This window comes from Tinamus guttatus, unplaced genomic scaffold, assembly GCF_059628265.1.
Source record: "Tinamus guttatus ecotype Peru unplaced genomic scaffold, ASM5962826v1 Tinamus_guttatus_pri_ptg000240l, whole genome shotgun sequence".
NCBI lineage: Eukaryota > Metazoa > Chordata > Aves > Tinamiformes > Tinamidae > Tinamus > Tinamus guttatus.
The window spans coordinates 13,314,266-13,330,542 of record NW_028288774.1 but is presented as its reverse complement, the minus strand read 5'-3'; the positions used below and the strand labels follow the sequence as shown (position 1 = coordinate 13,330,542).

Genomic DNA, 16,277 nt, shown 5'->3' with positions numbered 1-16,277 from the left:
TTACTAGTAAGAACACAATGAAGCAGACTGTATGTTCCAGTTACAGATAGGTAACTGCAGTCAGTAGAGAGGCACATGCTAGTTATACCTTCACAAGTTATAATAATTGCATTAAATTTTACTATCAACTTTTCTGAAGGAAAAGCATCAGCTTCTATTAAAAATGGTTAAGCAAGGAGATTGAATTTTGCCCCAAAAGATATTTTCAACAGCAATATTCACTTTGGATCCCAATGGTAAAGAAAATCAAGTTCCTCTCTATCTTAGCAGTACACCAGGGCTATCTAGATAAATAATATGTACAGATTTTCAAGGATCTTTATAAAATGCAATACATAAGTGAAGATAATGAGATACTATAAAAGATTTGGCATAATATGAGGTTTCATCCAATACTTTCTTATAATCAGTAGCTAAAATCATAGATTCTCTGTTCATTGTGAACAATTTTTACTTTTATAAATGACACTACCACTACATTCTTCCTTTTACTATGAAAATTGATCTCAAAAAGATGAATTTTAAACTCTGAATACTCTCAGGAAAGCTGCTTTTAGAAGCTTTTGATTTTAATGTTGGGAAAATTATTCCCACACCATAACTGTCTTATCCCTGGTCTTAACAAAGTGGCATGTCTGAACTGAACAATAAACCTGTGCCTCTCAGCTCCTGGCTTTATAGACAATATTAGTCATCATCACGATGAACATGACAATTTAAGACAGGGGAGTAAAATCATCTTCTATTGAGTCTCCAAACTGCATTCTGAAGCCAGTGGAGAAGTAGGTGAGGATGTTGGCTGTTAAAAATTAAAGAATTCTCTCTGTTTTATTTTTATTTTAAAATATTTTTGTTTTTTTGAGAGAGACTAAAACTTCAGAAAACCAAAACAAACAAACAAAAAACCCCTAAAAACCAAAACAGATTAAGATCCACAGAGGGAACAACTGTACCTAAACTGACTTTATGTTTAGGTCCTAAATATTTGGCAGGACAAAACTGTCCATCAAGAGTATAGAAAGAACACAGAGTTGTTTACCCTTAGGAACACAAAAATTTTGCAGAATATCAAAAATCGTTTTTTTTTTTTCCTTAGCATATTCATGAACTTTTGTTCACTTGTATAAGAGAGCCAAGACAGCATTCCTACCTGGATGAGGTGAGCAGGTACTGTGATGATGCAGGCCGACAAGGATTTTCTGAGGAGGCCACGGAGAACATAGAGAAATTTTGTAAGGCTGTGAGCGTCTTCGGGATTATCGGTGCAAGAAATGTCATCGCCCCACAACATGGAACCCAGACTCTGAATTCCTATGCGCAAAATATTTTTTTGTTTTTTCTGTTGAAAAACAGAAAAACTACTTATTTTTCAAGCAGTGAGAGAAAATGCATAATACTTAAATAAGTTAAGTTACCATAGCTTAATCTTAGAGGATCTTGATAAAAATTACAACTGCAATGGCATATATTTCACAATGATCAGTAACATGCTATGATAGTTTAGCAAGGGCAACAGACAGCATGGAAATAAGGCAAACTAATTTGCATTTTTTTCCGTAAATATACCTGGATTGAAAACACAAGGGAAAATTATGCTTTCATATCCCTTACCTTCTCAATCATAACCTTAGATAAACATGTAAAATAATCTTTTATTCCTCAAATCCTTTAAGGTTGGAAGCCCCTGAGTAACACAAACACAGCTATAATTCTTCGCTCTATTTTTAGCTTTCTCACCGTGCATTTCTATATCCTGACCTTTCTACCTGTTCACTTTCCTTTCACTTTTCCTGCTCCTGCACCATGACCTGGCTGCTGGCCTTCCTTCCTGATGCATGCCCGTGTCCCCGTTTCAGAAGAGCCTATAAATATCTGTGCGTCTTGCAGGTTTCTGTCAACTCCTGTCACCTAATGAACAAAAGTCTGTCCACAGCAATCACAAAAAAACCCTCACAAAGACACTGGTAGACTGTTTCTGAAAAAAAGTCCTTGATACCATTATTTCTGAATCTCTATTAGATACTGGGTACTAGAATTTAATCTTTTAGCTTATAAATTCCTAAATGGCCTTATATTACCTAAAGACTGTGTGCTGCCCTGTGCTCCGCTGTCAGGACTGCGGCCAACACAGCAGTGCCTGAGATCAAGCCCCAGTTCTGATGGGGCAGACTAGGAAGTCAGAGCTGCGATTTGTCTATGCAAACTCAACTGTCATCTCTCATGAACATAAATCTCATTTTGGCTAATTTGATATGATTTTTCCTGGTAATGTGGAAAAATTTTAAGTGTATTTGCTATCAACAGCAGAGAGAAAAAATAGTAAGTACTGCTGTTGAAAGTTTTCTTGTAGAAAGTGATCAATACTTGCTTAGGTTTCAGTGTTACTATTTAAAGTAACAACCAGATAAGAGAGCACTTCTCACACAGTTCATGGGTACAACACCGATATATTCTAAAAGCTAAAGGGCAAATATTCTTTTTACTGACGGTTTATATTAAAAGCACATTGTAGTTGGACTTCTGCAAGGGAAAGAACAAATGGTGAAATAAGACAAATAAGGGGGAAAATATTTCCCCTGTTGTTTTCACTGTCTCATACTAATCTTAAGCCACCTGTTCACAGCATACCCACAGCTTACCTGTATTGCTCTGTCTGCAAAACCAATAAAAGGATTTTTCTCAGCACAGTTAAACCATCTCATGTCAAATGAGAAAACCTAAGCTTTTGCTGACACAGCTACAGCCACACAAGTGCTTCTGCTGGCACACTGATGGGAACCAAGCAGAGCGGTGGTGAGCTGGGCTGGCTGTACTTGGGAGGGCTGGCACAGGCCAACATCTTACATGGAGAACTAGCAAATACAATTCTTTTTATAAAATGTGTCTTTCAGATTTCAAGTCTATCTTATGAAGTTACAAGAGGTAATAAAATCCAAATTCATTTTTTTTTTTGCACAGCAGTGAGCTGGAAGGGAAAAAGGTGCCAGATAAAGTTATTTTTCATATTCACTAGAAGAAAAATGTTAATATGCTTTGCATCCACACAAATAAACACGTTCCCAGATGTTTCTTAAGTTACATACAAAGGAATTATTCTCTTAATTTTCTATTATTTTTTCCACTGAAATGAAAGATGTCAGTCGATCTCTCCAACATCATCTTCCTGCATAGTTACCTAAGTTTTCTATGTAAAATATTAGCTTACAAAAATACCAACTCACAGGGTACTTCTCATTACAATGGAGAGCTCTGAGACAGATCCCCGTTCCCCCATGCTGCAGTGCAGCTGGAACCAAGGGCAGCTCGAGCCCAGCTGCTCTGCTCACAGGAGAGGTCCAACCACCGCTCTTGTCAAGGCCTCCTTGGCCGTTTTGGGCAGACAGAGCCCCAGTTGGGCAGCTCAGCAAGCACCACACGGTTGCTTCTCTGCTCCTCTGTCTCCCAGGGCTCACTTGGAGAACTCATCTGCCTGCTCTTATACAATTGCTCTGAAAGCAACATGCCTTCTGCTACATTCTGTAGTCTCTTAGGCTTTATAGGCTTTACGTATTTGAAGTATGGTATAAGAATTAAGAGAACAGTACAGGAAAATAAGACAAAATTAGACTTGTTTGCCCGGTACTAGCTAGGCTAGAATATTTAACTGGATAAGCAAAATCTAATATTCTTTAAGTAGATTTACCAATCTAGGCACTTACAGATGTGTTTAAACAATGCTACAAGAAACAGGCATTGAAAGAAGTGGAGTGGATACTTTATTCACATTATCCACTATACAGTACAGATAGAATGTGCCAGCGCTCCATAATAAGCACAACCATATATAAACACAACGTAGTTACTCTGAACAAAGTTTCTTTAACCTCTTTTGTGCGGCAAAAATATTTTTTCCTCAAGGAACAACAAAAAGAGAAAGTCATAAACAGAGGCAAAACAGATTTATGATAATAAAATCAGCTCTCATTGCTTAAAGGGTGAGAGATGCTTGCTTTGCATTATCATGTTTATCAGAGTTGGGAAAGATCAAGTTGTGACAATATCAGAAGTCCTTTTTATCTTTTTTCAGTCAGTAACTGAATTTCTCTGAGGGTAACTGTCAGGGCTATTCAGGTCTATTCACCCTCACAGGGCCCCAAACTGTTTCTTCCATAACTGATATATTAACCATATATCTAAAGGATATCTAAAGGAAACTGATCAGCAGCAGATAGTTAATGGGACATTTAGAAAATGCTGCAGAAGCAAAGCTTGTATTTGTAAGTTATAGGTGATTCAGACCCTGAATTTCCAAAGAGTCCTTGACAAAGCTGTTAAAGGCAGTGCCAGCAAACAAGTTACTGCTTTGATCAACTTCAACCAAATTATTTTGTGGGGCTCAGCCTAATACCAAGAGCATGAATTGCTGTCCTGGAGCCACAGTGCAATGAAGGACAGTCAAAAAGTATTTGTCTAGGGTGTCCAGATGGTGGAAGATCCTATAAAAAACCCACTAATGTTAACCAAACATATTTGGCACTAGAGATACCCGATTGTTTTATGAGAGGCCCATTAAACCTGTAACATAGCTTTCACTCAGCTCCCCACACCAGTAGAAACTACTGGCAGCTGGGCTAAATCACATGCTCTTCACTTTCTTCCAGACTCCCCTTAAAATGTTGGTATTAAAAGGACAGAAAGGCACATAAAGGGGAGCCAAGAGAAAAGGACTTGTAAGCCTAAGTATTATCGTATGCTGATGTGAAAGTAGCCAAAAACATCCAAAGGTTTTTACCAACCAGGCCAAACTTTTCCTTCAAATCCAGACCCCGTGAACGACAAACAGTAAAGACCAGCAACTCTTTAAGGTTGGTACTTCACAGAATGAAAAACAAAGCCTGAATGGCACGAGCTAGAGGACATATGGGAGCAGAAAGACACAAATTTCCTGCTATTTGAGAGATTAAGAGATCCAAAACAGAGTCTGGGCCATAACTACATTCAGCCTGGGACCTATTCTAGGGTTGCATCTTATATACAACTTTTACATGTCAAAAATTTGATTATGTGAGGACAGATGATGCATGAGAAGAGATAGCCTTAAAAAAAACCCAGAACATAATGCCCCAAACAATGCTCCCAGGAAGTCACATGCATTATCTTCCTTGGAACAGGGACAGCTACGTAAGTCCCCATGGCTCTTTATATAGATAAGACAGCTTTTTCAAACTTGTCAAGCTTCACCTCAAAACATATACACTTTATTTGGTATAACTTTGAGCAAACGTACAGATTTAAATGTTTAACTCTGGATGCTTTGCACTAATAGGATGTTTTGCAACCACGAGCCATTACAGCAAATACGTGATGACTAATTCTTGCTCGCGTGCAGCAAAACACCAATAATGTCAGCGTTGACCCGTCCCTATTTGGTCTTACATATACAGACCCCTCTCTGGCGTGTCCCACGGTGCCAGAGCCCCATGAGCTCCGTCTCGCGGGGCGAACCGGGTGGGCAGTGGGTGCTCCGCTGGCTGCAGCGTCGCAGGGCACCCGCTCCCCTTGTGCGGGGCCTGTGGTGGTGTCACCGGCTCCGCACGGTGCCAGCCACTGTGACATGCCTGTTGCCATGGTTACTGCAGCGTGGAGGGGGCCAAATGTGACCAGTGGAGTCACATACTATTGCATATGACATGGAAGAGCAGATTGAGCACAGCTCAAATACAAACGATTTTTATCCTACCTTTTTCACACTTAAAATGCTTTTATTACCTACTCTATGGCTTATGAATATTGAAGAGATCCTTAAAACTCTGGGAAACTGTTTTGATATGCAGGTTCAAATAGCATTTTTATTTTTTTAATTGCATTTCAACACTCGCTACATAAAGATGCACACCATTTAATGCATTAAAAATTTCACTCCAGCTATCACAACATTGAAAAAAATGAATGTTCAAAATTAAATGTTTAATCTCAAGAGTCTTGAGAATGTTATAGCTAAAACAATGATTTGAAAAAACCAAACAAACTAAAAACAACACACTTTTAGGGGAAAATGCGTTTTACCTGACTTCGTTATATTTGGCCAGTTTATTTGCTAATTGCATAGAGTATGCATTTTTATAATGTTGTCTGGGAGTCCTTTCTCACTTCCCCTGCATATCAGTTAAAAACACATAAAAGGTCCAAATGGACATTAACATACAAACCCCACTCTCTATTTACTTTTCTTGTTTACTTTAGCAATGCTCTGAAACAGCTTGTTCCTTGTTAATTTGCCCAAGACCTCCATGTGCCACCCCAGGGAATTGTGAAAACAACATTAGCTATGAGATTATAGAAGAGTATGAAGGAGTTCAGTACCTGGGGATGAGAGCCATCAAATCCTTCCTGATAAATGATCTTCTGAATGGACTGAAGCAGCCTTGCATAACCACAGTTCATATTACTGTTGGCAGGAAGAAAATGTTAAACAACATATTTTAATATGCCTCTAGTAGTAGTATTAAAAAAAAAAAAAAAAAAAACAGTTGCAGCCTTCTGACCAAAAGTATTACATAAGGGGAAAAGAACCCTCACTGAAACCCCCACAATCTAGATATTAAAAAGTAGAAATTAAGTTGCAACTGTGATCCTGTTAACTAATTCAGTACCCAGACATCTTGTGAAAGGTAAAACCTCTAGAGATTAAGATAACTTAATTATGTCAGGCTTCATTACCTCTGGAAAAGCAGTGATTTACTGTAGCAACTTAAAGATGAAAGAACTACACAATGTTTATCATCTGTAATTGCCACAGAGTTACCCAACTGTTATTCCAAGCACACCTTAGCCAATGCCCTGATGAACATAGTCAATTTTCTATTATTTACAATTTTCCTACTTACAGCCTCTATGATCAGGGAGTGCATAATCAAAACAGGCCAATTGTTCCACTTAAGATTAAAAAAAAATGGCATAGTTGGCTTTATTTTATTAGCATTTTTTCCTCCAAGACCTATAACATAATTCTCCTGCACTCATAGAGCACTTCAGATGCCCATCCCAGCCATGATCTCCACTCAAGGGGACCATGTACACAAAACCCAAAAAGCCCAATCTTTTCTCGAAGTCAGCTGTCTACTTTCAAAAGAGCCATACTAGTCTCTCAAATCCCATCAAAGAATTTAAGTTCTTCTCTATTTTTCATCTTCAGCACTTTCTTCTGGCTTCATTAATTACCAGTGTTATGGATTCATGTGTGCCGTGGAAAACATGAGGGTCTTTTGAAGATTCTACCTCTAAAGCTATTCCTCCAATCATTCAATATATCTTGGCTGATAGCATTAACGAAACTATTCCTGTACTTCAGCAAAAAAGTCAAAAATGTTATATGAATTATTTTACTAAAGCATGCACGAATAAACTCAATTAAGCTTGCTTCATAATTTCATAGAGGAAAGACAACAAATTTTCTGGGACACATTTAAGAGTTAGAAACAGACCTTTTTCTTTTACACTCTTACTTTAACTCTGAATTCTACATTTTTACAGGAAAGCAGTATCAGCTCCTCCCCAAAAGATAAATTTAAGTCAAAGTCTATAACAAATCTAAATAGATATATACCCATAATAATTTCAAGATTTGAAAAACTCCATGGTAGAAAGCATTAACAGATGAAATAGTCACAAATATAAACAGAGGGAAGAGCTCAAAAAAGCTCCATCTGTTTTTTTGTTTTTGTCCTATAGAAGGTGACTGGGTAAGCTAAAGTACCTCAATACTTCAATACTACCTAAAAAAAAAAAAAAAAACAGATGCAATGACTGCCAACATATATCTCAATATGACTTGTGATGCGTAAAGTCTGCCATGCTATATAAAAAAGGAACATTCCAACAGAAAGGAAATATTTGTTTTAAATATTATATCTGTGACATCTTCAAGTTGTTGATCTGGGAGGCGAGGAGAAAGAGGGCTTTAGCCTTCATGCTAACCATGCGAACCTCTCACCCCTCCACGTCACTGACTTCCCTTTTTGGCAACACACAGCCCTGGACGCTGAGCAGCGCTCGGAAATGATCGTTATTGACAGGAGTCTGCCCTTGCGGACGCTCCTCTATCCTTTCAGAAAAGACAGAAACTGATGCTTAACATGAGGATGCATTTGCTGCAGGTAGGGCACACAGCATGCCAAGTAATACAACAAGACACAGGGACTTTTGTCAGCACAGAGTAGATTTTCCATTTTGGGCATGAATGTAAAGAGACATAGTCATAATTCATAATTAAACTGGAAATGAACTGTGTTTTCAAGAAAGGATTTACCACTTATTTTCTTCATAGGTATTACAGAACTATCCATAATGAACCCCGATAGCACATTTCAACCATAATACCTGTGCCAAGTCCTAGTTTGCTGCTAAATTGCTTTCAAAAATGGTAAAATAAAATACTTAAACTTTTATAAGAATTAAAAAGTTGCAAAATAAAAAGCAGAAGTTTCTTCAGTTAACCTGTAGACAAAGTTTGAAGCAACAGAAAAGTTCGAGAGAAAATTTTCATGCAATACCTATAGATTGATTTAAATGTAATAGAAGGTACTCTCTGGCTTCTGGCTAAAATATTAATGGTTTACCTGAATTTCAACCATGCTATGTAAATAAGGGCATGAAAAATAGTGCTGAAACACTGTTTCTAAAAAGAAGTGGTATTACTCTTCTGGCAATGTTTGTCAAAAATATTTAAGGAAGGATACAAGGTATTTTTGATTTTCTAATTTCTAGTCTTTTGTGTGCTTGTTACTAAACACCCTAATTCTGATAATGAGTTTAAACAATTCCGTCTTTACCCTTTTCTGTTTAGCAATTTAGTAACGGATAAAGCAGGAGGTATCTTGGTTACAGCAGAGACTCTGACTTCCCTATTGATAGTTTCTAAGCATTTAACAAAGGTTAGCTTATCAAGGGTATGACAAATAGCCTTTTTATGTATAAGGAGACCCCATTAGGGCAGACAGTCAAAACTGTTTTATCTAGATTTATCTGTAAATCTAGATAATACATAAATTTAGTATTTTTTTAAAAAAAGAAGTGGTAAGTGGTAACTAAAACTGAACAACCATGATAGAAGGAAAGTCAAGGGGCAGAAAGCAACTCTCTTCTGTGATGCCCGGTTATAACAGCAGATATTTTTGCCTTCCTGTTAAGTACCAGTTTTACAAACACAACAAAAAAGGCACCAGAATATCCTAGCAACTGAAAAACAGTTGCTGTCAGATCCCCAACCATGCTGGCTTGGGGGAGGACACAACTGCCCTTCCCTAATACAGAAATTAATGAGATAAAATATGGAAGTTAATGCCTTCTTCTGGCATGAGCCACTCACTGGTGTTTACTACTTCCTTTAGCAAAACAGACTTACCAATCTGTTTTCAATTCAAGTTTATTATGGAGCAGTAAACTTCCACCCATTTGGAGCCATTAGGTACCAGAACTACAGAAAAGAGCAAATATAAGCCTGCTTGTCTACCCCCTCCAAAGAGAACACCCACCCACTAGAAAGAAAAGCAGCACTCTGAAATTTAAGGCGAACAAACCATGTCCAAGACCTCCAAATCTGGCCTTCCTGTAACTGAATGCAATAGGCAATAACCTAGTTCTGTCTAACCAGCCGACCAAAGAACTCTTTGCAAGTCCATAAGGAAGGAAGCTAAATGCTTCAGAAGAGAGGGAGAGAGACATTTTTCATATGTATAGGATTTCTAAGAGGGGCCAGGAGTTTCTAGCTCAAATAAAGCCTCTCTCCTGCAAAGGCAGCACTCTAATCATTGTGCAACAGACATGAGCTACAGTTATCACAGTGAAGAACAAGCTAAATAAAATAATTTGTTAAAGTGATTTTACAGAAGAAGAATCCAGACAACTGAATCTTTTTACAAATATATTGTTCTTATGCTACATAACATTAGTACAAAGGACCCTTGCTCCTATACATATAGCATTATTTTCCGAGTGTCACGAAATTTATTTCCAAGTTATTTCCACCTGGAGAGCATAGTTGCACAGGAAAACAGGGTACATTGCTTTTCTTTTATATTCTTCTTCATGTGCATAATCTGCTAGTTGTCATTATTTCCCCAAGCTGTGAAAGGAACAGAGAGCAAAACGTTACTTCTCTTGTTCCCCATCCTTTCCAACCAACAGAAGGCTAGAGGCAGAGAACAGTTCCACACTGCCAGAAAGAACGGTATCCCCAGTTCTGCATGTTTTTGCAATTTCAGATATTATAAACTGGCACCATCCAGCAACATACCATTTAGGCATGGGAAGTTATATACTAGTAAACCCATCAGTATCCGCTTCCGCCTTTACCTCAGCATTAGTAATGAATGTAATGTATTCTTTGTTTGGAACAAAAATAGGTATTTTTGTTTAAAAACAGGCCAGCGGCTTCAGTTTGTGCTCCTACATGATTTAAGAGAAAAATTCACTCAAATGTCTTTATTTATACATATCTTACAAAGCATATCTTCTGAAAGTCATGAAATCTTTAGAAGACATGCCATAATACATAACCTATTATTTATGAAAATTGCTTCAATAATGAACTATCCTCCTTCTTAAAAATACATCCTTATTTTGAAAATGCTTTGTATAGTGTCAGCTATCAGTCATGGGATTTTATTACAGTTCCTTCTGACACATTAAAGACACAATTTCTACTACCAGAAATGACTTTTCTTTAAACAGAGGTTTATAGATCATAGCACATTTACTGTCAATCATCCTTTGATAAATTAATTGAATTTTAAAAAATGGTATTTCAGAGTATTTCGCCAGTCATGTTTGCAACAATTTTTTAATTCCACTCAATACTTCTGACACACTGACAGATTAATAGTTCACAGAAGTCTCCAAATGCTGTATTAGTAATAAGCATTACACTAACAGATATTTCACCTAAGACCAGAGTCAGAAAAACTTATGTTTAAGAAATTAAACCCGCTCAGCTGACAGATAACTAGCCCCATGCACGGTCCCAGTCACTGGAAGATACAGTGAAAGAGCTTAGCTCAAACTCTCTTCCATGAGGCCTTCATGCAACCAAAGAGTGGGCAAACTGCTGATCTCTAGCAGGAGGGTTAACTACGACTATAATATTACTTTCTTTTAAAACATTGCTAAGTTAATGAGAATGAGATTTTTCACCAGCCTGTAATATACTGAAGCTGGCTCTAGAAGCCAGAAGCATTGTATTCACTTCCCAGACAGTAATGACAACAAAATAATATCCTTTCCCTTCCCTTTTAAACTTTCTGAAATGAAGTGACCCAGACAGGATTGAGATTTATACAATTCAAAGTCCCTTGCCGTAGCTCCTTAAAAAAGGAATGCTTCCTTCAGAATTAGACATTTGTAAAAATACTTGCTTGCTGCTTTTCTATAAAAGCACTGAAATAATTGGTAACATTCCTACTTAGTTTAGGATTTAATACACTATGACTAATGTGTATTAAAGAATCACAGAAGATAGGGATGAAAGGGACCTCAAGAGGTCAGCTAGTCTATCATCTTGCCCCAAGGCAAGATGAACTATACCTAAACCATCTCTGACAGATATTTACCTAACTTGTCCTTAGAAATCTTCACTGATGGAGATTCTACAATTCTCCCAACCTGTGTCTGCAAGGCAACTTCTTCTAATGCTTATCATTAGAAAAATATCTCCTTATGTCCAGTCTGTCTCCACTGCTACAATTTATCATGGCCTACTCATGCTTGCCCTTCCATCAGCAGACGACCAAAATATGAGCCTTCGTGTGTCAGTCTTGAGCCAACTTGAAGACTGTTACTGAGACTGCACTGAGCTTTGTCTACACAGCTCCCACTCTCACCTTGCAGCTCACACATGCTACTCCTCATGCTCCATTTCCTTGAAGGATGCTAACTAAACCCAGACAGCCTTGTTAGGATTAAGCAAAATACAAGTACCTCATATCTTCTACTCCCATTTATCACCTCCGTGTATTTTAAATTATACATTTAGGCAGAACAAATCACCCAATGCTGCTAATATAAAATGTCTTGAACATAAAATGTAACACACACCTCCTACACCCACCTTTCCTGGAGAACTGCAACACCATTTCTTTTGTTCAATTAACTGTTCTTACTAGTATGGTATTCTGCGTGTTTTCCCTGAATTTTATATAATTTATTTCAGACCACTGACCTAAATCTTTTTGAATTCTTATTCTACCTCCTCAATGTATGCAATTATTCCTTCTACTCTTCGGCAAAGTTGACATGCTTCATGACTGCAATAAAATAGCCATTGCTCAGGACATTTATTTAGCTGCCGATTAGTACCAGATGCAATATTGGGATAAAGCCCGATATTTCGTTCAATTTCAACTGTGAGTCAATGACAGCTTATTTAGAAGATAAAGATTTAACAGTCAACATGGATTTGACAAAAATGAAACTGTCAAACCAGCCTATATTCCTCTTTTGACATGATAGCAGACTTAATCGATGCACAGTATCTTCTTGTTTGTTTTAAAGTCTTTTGACTCAGTTCAACACTCATAGGCAAACAAAGAAAACATTGCACTGAGTGAAATTCTTCTACAAGCTTATAAATAGATATGTTTTTCCTAGTATTTTTCAGAGCACTGATATTCTTCTACTAATGCCTTCTCCTTAAAGAGGGGCAGTGCTTCTGTCTTTTTGAATGCACAGAACTTTTGACAAATTTCGAAATTTGAAAATACTTAGACATTTTCTAACCTGTTCTTTCCTTACGTAACCAGTGTATTTCCATTTGCTGATACTATGTATGCCATCAGAGGGAGAAAGGAATTTCTGAGTTAAGAACTCTAGTTACGCAACACCAATGAATGGCAGCTAAAATTAATTCACTTTGTTTTTTAAACATGTCTCAAAAGTGACCAAGTGTACAATATGGATGACAATCTTCCATTTTTCTATAGAGAAAGAAATTGTATTTCAGATATGGTAATTCTGGAGAATTCTTCCTCTCATCTCACCTTAACTTGACCTAATTCAACTTTTTCTACCATCGGTAATCCAAACGCAGAGGCCTTTGTGGTCAGGGTAGAATCATAGAATGCTTAAGGTTGGAAGGGACCTCTAGAAGTCATCCAGTCCAACACCCCTGCGCATACAGGGTCACCTAGAGCACGTGGCACAGGACTGCGTCCAAGCAGGCTTTGAAGATCTCCCGAGAAGGAGATTCCACAACCTCTCTGGGCAGTCAGGGGTATGGGAAGAAAATAAAGTTACAAAATAAATTATTCAATTTAAAGAAAGAAAGAGCTATAAACACCTCTTTATACCTCCCTCCAATTGACCTCCATCTGCTACTTCACATTCCCAACATGTTCTTTATTCCTCCCCGACCCCATCCATATTGTGGGCCAAAATAAATAAATAAATATGCTGTTGAAAACTGTGGTTGTCTGCTGTCTCAGTATGTCCAAAATTCATCTCCAGTTGATCATCTCCACACCTTATCAGCTGATGCTGTACTGAGAAATCCCTCACTGCAGCAGTCCTACACAATTTTGGTAGTCATACTACTTCTAGATTTTCCACGTCCCTATAAGAAGTTATTTATAACAGGAATTGGGTCATGAACAATATGATGATCAACAATAAAATAGCTACAAAATCAAATAAATATGCCTTACAGAAATAAAACAAGTGATATTTGATTGTATAATGCTGCAAAAATAACAAGGGGACTTGGCTTTTGCTTGTCTACACTTCTAAGAAGGGTACTTCACCCTGTCTTTCTTTTATGAATTCCAGTTTTTCTATTAGAGCATACTTTAATCTAAATTCATTAGGAAAAAAGCATCCTGTATTACTTCTGCAGGTTGCCCCTATAAATTGGGATCTATAAACCCCAGACATTATATAAATAAAGCAAATGGGCTGAGCAAAGATCGCTAGTCTGTACCTGACATTTGACTTGACTCAAAATGTCTCCAAGATTCAGCAGACATGGAGGCCACAGGCTAATATGAGTCTTTGCTGCTGTCATTCATTTTCTTGTGGTTTCAATTCTTTACTTACAGACATGAGCTATAATGAGTTATTCAGAGAAGAGTTTATCACTTTCTAGAATCAGGGTTGTTGCCTAAGACACATCAGTCATTCGCAGTATTTTGTATTTTCCTTTGGTGGAGATGTAAGATGCTAGAAGTCTTTAACACGATGTGTTAGTTAACACACCATGTTCGAAGCTATTTAAGTCAAGGTTGGCCTATTTTCTTGACCATAAGAACTCTGTATGGATATTTCCATCTGCCACATGACATTTTTGAAAGTTGAAGGGGCATGCAGCCCAGGGAGCAGTTCACTGCCAAACAGCAAGTTTTCCTCCATTCTACCTTTCACCTTCAGAAGAGGCAGACTGAGTCCTGGCCCAGGCAGGCACAGGAACTTCTGTCAATCGTCACTGCTTCTTGCTTCCTGCCCAGCTGAGGAGTCAGTGGGCTGAGCAGCCTCTGTGCCACGGTGGTGTTAAAATTTACCCATGTCAGTGTGACGATTTTTCACAGTAAATGTACAAGAAAAACAATGTCACTTACTGCTAATACACACAGAGCATCTGAACACAAGTAGAAACATACGCGATTACGACTTACTGCATTTTTACCATAGGCTGCAAAGATGGTTCTTCAGGTAGGAAAAAACTGTGACATTTTATGGAATGAAACAGTTCTGAAGACATCGTTTTAGAAACGTCATAATAATGGCCAAATCTTGAAGATGTATTTGGGCTGGCCTGTGGAAACAGCAGTAATGATTACAATAACTTATTAGATGATTGAGAAGGAAGTTAACTAGCAGCACACCTAACAAAACTGACTTTTTATATTCACTATAAATATAAGCTATAAGCAGAATATATAAAGCAGAACGAATATAAGATTTGTTACTATAAACTTCTGGCTCTCCATCTGACTTTATGAATTGTTCCCCCCGCCCCCCGAACTCAACTCTTACTAGTTGCATCAATAAGGCAGATGCCTAAAAGGACCCTTCTCTGCACATACACCAGACACACCAACATAGCTCCACACAGACACATGAACTGTGCAGGCCACAAAGTGTTTTATCTATCAGATTTTTCAGCATCTCTAAAGGATACACCAAGAGCTACTGAAACATTTTGTAGTTGACTTTTGGAACTGTTTCACTGTGTTTACTTATGATCAGTAATAATAAACAGCATTGCACTTTCCTACATCTGATTTTAATGAAAAATAGTAATAAAGAAAGCGATAAAACTAATTTTAACTTCTTGAATATTTAATTACTACGGGTTGAGCATGACAAGCACATTACAATAACCTTGCTTTGCTAAAATAGATACTTATTTTAACAAACATATCTGCTCTTAATGTGGTTATGTAAAGCTTCACCAAAAACATAAACACTGAAGCGACAGTTATACATTGTGAATGTTTGGCTAGTATATAATCAGGGAAAGAATTTCTGCATATTTTAGTCTAATTTAGACCAAGCAACCTGCACCATTATTTCGATTACACATACAATATTAAAAATGGTTAATTGTTATGCTATGCAGTATATAGAGCTATCTTCTGTATAAAGCAAAGAGAAAGAGCACAGATTTGGCTCCTCATTTCCACAGTAAGATGACTAGCTTTCCTGTTGGATTCCCTTCAATCCAGCCCTCGCCATCAGGCTCCTCAGGATGGGAACAGGAGAACCTGCCTGGGCAGCTCTCTTTCAACTGAGGACCAATTTCTACAGCTACTTCTCTGCACCTTATACAAAATACACACGCACAGGCACTCTCCCCTACACCTACTTGTGTAGTCATCAATTTTATTTTTTTAATTAAGGAAAATAACTGATACAAAACAACTCTTATCTGAGCAGCAGCTGAGGATGCAAACGTAGTGATCAAGGATCCTGCTAAGTAACATTTTATTCATCACATCACTGTCTATGATGAATGGAATAATACAATTGTTAGGTAAAATGAAATACTTTCGTTATACTTAAAAGTCTAGATTTACTCTTGAAAAATCCACCAGGGTTTTCCCAATATTTCTGGAAGTTTTTCAGTAAGTTCTAGAACAACTTAAGCGCTGTTTACGAGGATTTTCCCATTAAGCAAGCCAATAGGTAAGTTTTATCATCCATGAGAAAATTAAGAGGAGTCATATATAGCGAAAAATCCTTTAGAATCATTTCGGCTCCTATTCTGCATTCTGAAAGCAGGAATGACAATAGTCACAGTGAATTATAACAGG

The 16,277-nt window shown here is 37.5% G+C and overlaps 1 protein-coding gene across 1 annotated transcript in view; it reads right to left on the bottom strand.

The window, feature by feature from the left end:
* The window catches only part of ELP4 (elongator acetyltransferase complex subunit 4), a 123,141-nt gene that overhangs the window by 79,161 nt on the left and 27,703 nt on the right, over positions 1 to 16,277 (bottom strand). Inside the window, exons 5-7 of the mRNA XM_010226643.2 lie at positions 14,637 to 14,776; positions 6,343 to 6,427; positions 1,151 to 1,339 (exon numbers count right to left, since the gene is read on the bottom strand). Coding sequence (XP_010224945.2) covers positions 1,151 to 1,339; positions 6,343 to 6,427; positions 14,637 to 14,776 — 414 coding nt within the window. The remainder of the gene's footprint in view (positions 1 to 1,150; positions 1,340 to 6,342; positions 6,428 to 14,636; positions 14,777 to 16,277) is intronic.